The sequence below is a fragment of the Salvelinus namaycush genome, chromosome 3, assembly GCF_016432855.1.
Source record: "Salvelinus namaycush isolate Seneca chromosome 3, SaNama_1.0, whole genome shotgun sequence".
NCBI lineage: Eukaryota > Metazoa > Chordata > Actinopteri > Salmoniformes > Salmonidae > Salvelinus > Salvelinus namaycush.
The window spans coordinates 92,464,858-92,471,484 of NC_052309.1; the positions used below are offsets into that span (position 1 = coordinate 92,464,858).

The 6,627-nt window shown below is 42.5% G+C and overlaps 1 protein-coding gene across 1 annotated transcript in view; it reads left to right on the top strand.

Annotated features, from left to right (window-relative positions):
- Window positions 1–5,212, top strand: part of spag9a (sperm associated antigen 9a) — a 49,353-nt gene extending 44,141 nt beyond the window's left edge. Inside the window, exons 26-30 of the mRNA XM_038987596.1 lie at window positions 212–325; window positions 900–944; window positions 1,975–2,151; window positions 2,310–2,453; window positions 2,597–5,212. Coding sequence (XP_038843524.1) covers window positions 212–325; window positions 900–944; window positions 1,975–2,151; window positions 2,310–2,453; window positions 2,597–2,715 — 599 coding nt within the window. The 3' untranslated portion in view covers window positions 2,716–5,212. The remainder of the gene's footprint in view (window positions 1–211; window positions 326–899; window positions 945–1,974; window positions 2,152–2,309; window positions 2,454–2,596) is intronic.
- The last annotated feature ends 1,415 nt before the right edge of the window (window positions 5,213–6,627 follow it).

Below are 6,627 nucleotides of genomic sequence, written 5' to 3' on the forward strand. Positions count from 1 at the left end.
CCTTCTTTCAACTGTCTCTTCCACTTCATCTACGCTGATTGAAGTGGATTTAACATGAATAATGGGTCATAGATTTCACCTGGATTCACCTGGTCAGTCTGTCATGGGAAGTGTTGTGTACACTCAGTGTACGTTACCCTGTTACACTGTCAATTTAGCATGAGTTTAAGCAGTGTTATGACCCTGTCCTCTCTTCTCTCCTCTTCTCTAGGTACGGGTAAACTGGGCTTCTCCTTCGTCAGGATCACAGCCCTCATGATATCCTGTAGCCGTCTGTGGGTCGGAACAGGAAATGGTGTCATCATCTCCATCCCGCTGTCAGAAGGTAAGTCCATACGAGCTACATCTCAGTCATCGAAGATGGCCTCCTCTCCTCACCTTCCCTCATTCATTGTTCCTTGCCCCTTGAAAATGTTCACGTCCCTCAAAAGACTAAGTTTTATAACAACGTAACGATCAACAAATATGTTTCAAGCCCCTGTAGTTGTTGGGTGGTGAAAAGGTGTATCTACTTTAACTTGGCCCATTCATTCACGCAGGTTGACGTTTATTGAGCGATTTCCCCTTGATGGGCCAGCTGCAAAGTCAAAATTGGCTGTATTGTAAAAAGTAATGAAAACAGAAAAGAGCTTTTTGGTGTTAATTTAAGGTTAGGCATAAGGTTAACAGTGTGGTTACAGGGTTTAATGTCTGTGGCTGTGCCAGCTAGTGGCTATCCTGCTGAGCTGCCTCAGTACATGAGTCATCCCAATAAATACCAACCTGCTTCATTAACACTCACACAGTCAATGAAACAGCTCCAATTAGCTGTCTGTAAATGAGAGAGTGGGTATTCATAGACTCTATACTCCTCCGCTGCCCCATATATCCCTCCTCCTCTCCTCCCTCTTTCACTGAAGCTATAGGTCCTCCTCAGCATGGAGTCTTACTGAGGGGCCTCAGGGGTGAGTCTCCATCACACTTAACCAAACTTCTCTCTTTCTTTACTACTCTCTCCCTCTGTCCCTCTATCCCTCCTTCTCTTTCCTGCTGTCTTGCCCTTTCTATCTCTAGTGCTTCTATTCCTAGTCAGTTCCATATAGCTGCATCTTCTCCTCTTTTCCTCTCTACCCTTCTCTCTCTCTATCCTCCTCTCCGTGTATATGGGCCTGGTTTGTGCTCTTTGGTCAGTTCTGGTCTCTCCCTGAATGTTGTTTCTGATCCTAGTAGTGGGTCTCTGGTCTCTCCCTGAATGTTGTTTCTGATCCTAGTAGTGGGTCTCTGGTCTCTCCCTGAATGTTGTTTCTGATCCTAATAGTTGATCTCTGGTCTCCTTAAGTTAGTTTTCTGCTTCTCTCTATGCAGCTAGACAAACAGACAGACAACAGTTTGTTTTCTGCTTCTCTCTATGCAGCTAGACAAACAGACAGACCCAACTGACTGCTTCATTGTCTGTGCAGGGCAATCAGTCAGGGCAATGTCTTTTAGTTTTAACTTGTCTGCATTGTTTCTAAATGTTTCACTCCATTCATTTCATAATGACTCCTTCCTTTCCAAGTGTAGCATGTTTACAGCGTGACCTTGGCTTTGGATCTACTGTATGTGTTTTCAGGATGGCCTTGCTGTTCTTAGGCACAGGCTTTAGCCGTGGTATATTGGCCCTATACCACAAACACCCAAGGTGCCTTTTTGCTATTATAAACTGGTTACCAACGTAATTAGAGCAGTACAATTTTTTGTCATACTCGTGGTATACGATCTGATATACCATGGCTGTCAGTCAATCAGCATTCAGGGCTCGAACATCCATTTTATAATGGAGGCTTTGCAGTGTGCCGCTTGCTATGGATGGATAACAAGCTAAATCGATTCACTTCGCAAAACATTACAGTTAAGAAATTCTTCATTTAAGGCCAGGAGTTTTTCCGGTCATCATTACTCTATAGGTTTTGTTTTTAACTCTATAGTTGTCTTGTTGTTGTTGTGACGTTGTAGCCAACAAGACAGCGGGTGCAGTGCCAAATCGCCCTGGCGGTGCCGTACGGGTGTTCAGTGAGGAGGGCACGGAGAGCACTTTGCCAGGCAGCTTCGTGCCCTACTGTTCCATGGCACAGGCACAGCTGTGTTTCCACGGACACAGAGACGCAGTCAAGTTCTTTGCAGCAGTCCCAGGTAAGCAGCAAGGGGTAATGATCATTAGGGTGTGCAACGAGAAACATTTTGCAACAGAAAATTAAAATGATTGTGCGCAGGCAGTCCCTACCTGTTTCATTCAGTTTTCTTCCTGAACTTGACCGAGGAAGTACTCAATACTTAACTTCCTGTTCCAGGTCAGGTGATCCCGTCCCCCGGACCCGGGGGGGATTCTGGGTCGGATGACCCCGCCTCTGAGTCGTCTGACATGGCGACCTCTGAACCTGCCAAAACCTTCCTGGTCATGAGTGGAGGAGAAGGCTACATCGACTTCAGAATGGGTGAGTAGAGTGTGTGTGTGTGTGTGTGTGTGTGTGTGTGTGTGTGTGTGTGTGTGTGTGTGTGTGTGTGTGTGTGTGTGTGTGTGTGTGTGTGTGTGTGTGTGTGTGGGTATGACGTTATATGACGTATCTCTCCTCAACAGGTGATGATGTAGGAGAGGTGGATGGCAGCCTATCGGAGCCCACCATGAAGCAGGCCACCCCCGCCAAACCAGAACGCAGCCACATCATCGTCTGGCAAGTCACTTCCTGCCAGGAGTGAGCCGATCACAGACTGCCACATCACTACTCGGTCGCACAACCCCCCCGCATGCCCCTCCCTTAGGTTTTAAGTTGTTATTATTGATATTATTATTACTACTGTGGATGACTACATTGTTGCTAAGGATTCTTTTAGTGTCTGTTTTAAATGTATCCATACATTTGGGGCCCTAAGGTTAAAGTGAAGTCAACTCCTGATAAGTGCACATGGGATAGATAAGTACACTCTTTTTAAGTGCAGTTCACCGGGCCCTTTTCAAACCGTTGTTTTCACTTGCTCCAGATATCTGCAGCACATTCTAGAAGTCGATGCGGTATAAATGCAGCTCAGTGTTTTAAAGTAACTGTCCAGTGAAAATCTCACTTTTAGAAGTTTGTATTCTGTTAACTCATACTCAAATAATATTGTTGACTCTTCAAAACCCCCACCTCAAACTTGTATCTCAAGCAGACCGTTTCAAAAATGCTTGCTATTTCCTCATTGAGGATGATGTCATCCTCCTGAAGAGGATGAGCTGGCCAATCAGCGGTCTACTCACATAAATATTTTTAATGACCGGTATATGCCCACACCATTCTGTTGTTGGGGTAAGCCCACACCATTCCATAGAATAGCAGCTTTCTTTTTACATATTAAACATTTTTAAACTAGGAAAACTATGTCACTCATATTGTCATTAATTATAGGTCATATTTCATTGAAATCTGGAAACACTGGACAGTTACTATAAAGGGACAGGCTTATATTATGCCAGGTTATTACATATGTACTGTACCACCATGTGTAGGTGCTACGTACTTCCCATAGTTCAATAAGGGTCAAATAACGTCATTTTCCTGTGAGGCAAACTTCTTATATGATATTTACTGCACATACAATAATGGCACAGGATGAACAAATAATTAAAATAACAGTACAGTCAACAAAGATGAGGAACTGCATTATATTGATTTAAGATGACATTAAATAAGGGAACATCAGTATTGTATGTTTAGAAACAGAAGACAAAAGGGAATGGTTAAGTGGTTTTGCACTGAATTGATGATATCTTATTTTGTAAAGTTACGATATGGGACTGTATGTGTGTGGGTTCACTGTCGCCTTTACCGTGTCGAGCATTTTAGATCGTAAGCTTTGAACAAAACAGATTTATTTTTGTTACCTTTGTGGTGTTGGTAATGTGAGCAATGTTTGAGCACCTATGTGTGTAGAAAGGACTGTGAGATGGAATGTAGGGCCCTGTTCCAATACTTTCAAAAGCCTTTCTTATTTCCTCACTTTCTTGAAGTAATCGGGGAGAAAAGATCCATTTTGAAGTACTGTAACGGTGCTTAAGTTAGTATCAGCCTGCTTGGGGAAGTCTTGTACTGTATCTCCGTCCAAATGTCTGCTTGCTCTGCCATTTTGGGCCAAACTCTCTGTTCCGCCATTTTGGGGAAATGTGCTCCTGCTGCAATTTAGGGTCTTCCCTCATGCTAGAGCTCCCTGACACTTTTAAACATAATGTAGGCCGCTTGAAGTAGAACACCCGTCCGTGGTAATGTGCACTTATACTAAACATGTGCTAACTATTTTAGGGGAAAAGGGTGTAACGGACTATTTATTTCTGTCAAGGTGTACCCAGTTACCAAAGGACAAAAAAATTAAGTATGAAAAGAATATTAAATGTCATTCGTATCTAACATTATCCATTTGCATCTTCTCTGGGGGTTTTAAGTAAAGTCATAATAGCAATGATTTGATGATGAATATATATTTTTTAAGGTTTCATCTCTGAAAAATTGTATATTTCACAGGGAATTTATTAATGAACGTAAGTGTTTACGTTGCACCTTAAAAATCATTGTCCACACAGAACTAAGTTTGCTTTGTGTTTCATTTGTTTTTGTGTTTTTACAAATGCATTCAAATAACTTTTTTTACTTTTGATTTTGTGCTCTTTGTACTTGTTGTCTGTGAGACACTTCTATAAATGAATCTGTATTTTGATGGTGTCTGTAACCTGAAAGCAGAAAAACCAATAGACAAGTGTTTAATTTTTATATATTTGAAGAAAAGAAACTGGGTTGGGATTGGTTAGGCCTCGGCCTATTTATTTTCCAATTCAGAAGAAATCACGTCCATATCGTGTTGTAGCCATTCCAGTATTTATTTTTCTTATTGAGCCTCGGTGGTTCAGAATGTAACTTTCTACATGGAAAACATAATAGGAGAATATTCAAACTGATCAGTGATAATGGTGCCATAAAATGAAACCGTGGCTAATAGAAAATGGAAAATACACAAGGATCAAAGCTAAACAGTAACGTCTGTGGACTGATCAGGAGAACAACACATTCATGGTACTAAGCTATGCATGTTTTTTTTTAAAGAACACTGCTATGTATTGGTTGGTTCAAATCCCTGTTAACTGCCACCGTTTTGGGTGGGTGGATGTCTGCATGTGTGTGTGGCTTGCATTTGAGTGTGTGTGTGTGTGTGTGTGTGTGTGTGTGTGTGTGTGTGTGTGTGTGTGTGTGTGTGTGTGTGTGTGTGTGTGTGTGTGTGTGTGTGTGTGTGTGTGTGTGTGTGTGTGTGTGTGTGTGTGTGTGTGTGTGTGTGTGTGTGTGTGTGTGTGTGTGTGTGTGTGTGTGTGTGTGTGTGTGTGTGTGTGTGTGTGTGTGTGTGTGTGCGCGCGCGCGCGTGAGTGTGTGCATATGTGTATCTCCAGTACCGCAGAGGATGGTCTGTAGTATGTACCAGGCCTTTCTCTGGGCCCCTAAAGCCGTATGGCCATAACTGTGGTTTCTCCTGGTAAATGTTTGCTAAAACAGCATCATAGCCTTATTTTTAACAATCTATTAAACTCAATTTCATGGGGAATTCATGACTAATGATTTATTGATTCAGCTGATTGATTCATTGATTGATTGTTTTATTGACATTTATAAGTCAAGTTAACATAGCAGTTGTGCGTCAATGCATTCCACAGGTGACAGCTAGGAAGCGGCATAAAATCACACAGAAATACTACATCTCTGATTCAGTGGGGTTGGGGTAAATGGGGAAGACACATTTCAGTTGAAGGCATTCAGTTGTACAATTGACTAGGTATCCCCCTTTCCCTTAATATATTATGAATTATAATGTGACCTTAAACCTAGTGATAACCTGTTTCAAATGCAGAAGTTACATGTCAAAACAATACATTCTCACTTTTATCTCAATGAGACAAATGTGTTGTAGAAAGTGGAGTAAAAATGGATAGATGAGTTGCACAAATCCATTAGCAGCATTCAATGTGGCATTTGCATTTTTAAGAGCTTAGAGCCATGCATGTCCCATTTTCTACCAGTAGGGGGCAACATTATTCTGCACACAGTCAAGGGCTACAGCACGTTAAACTACTTCCATGAAATTGTATTGTGATGTAATTTTCCCCCTCCTCCCACTCCCTGCTCCACCCAACTCCTCTCATAAGCCATGCAGGGGCTGTGCCCAGTCTATCCTACGGACATATGTACACGCATGCTGACGTGCTTGGGTGTCTGATGTCACGCATAACCAGAGAGGGGATTCTGAGTCTGTTATGTAGCCTAGCGAGCTACTGCTACTGTTGCCATTCGTTCAGCCTCAGAGGGATGATGGTAATCTGTTAGAAAAACACCTCTGACGTTCAATAGCCTGGCCTGCATCGTTTTAATGCTGTTTATGAAGAGAGAGACAGTTATGGTACACAGTCAGAACACCTCTGGCATGCCAGCTATAGCTAGTGTTTATGTAGATACATCTGTGTTTTTGTGTTCCACCCCCTCACCTCTTTCCCTCCCTCTCCTTCCTCTCCTTCTCCTGCCTGTAGGTCCAACTGCTCTCCAGGTGATGACTCCACAGCAGCAGCAGGGTAACGGTATACTTGGTTATCAGGTGGATTTC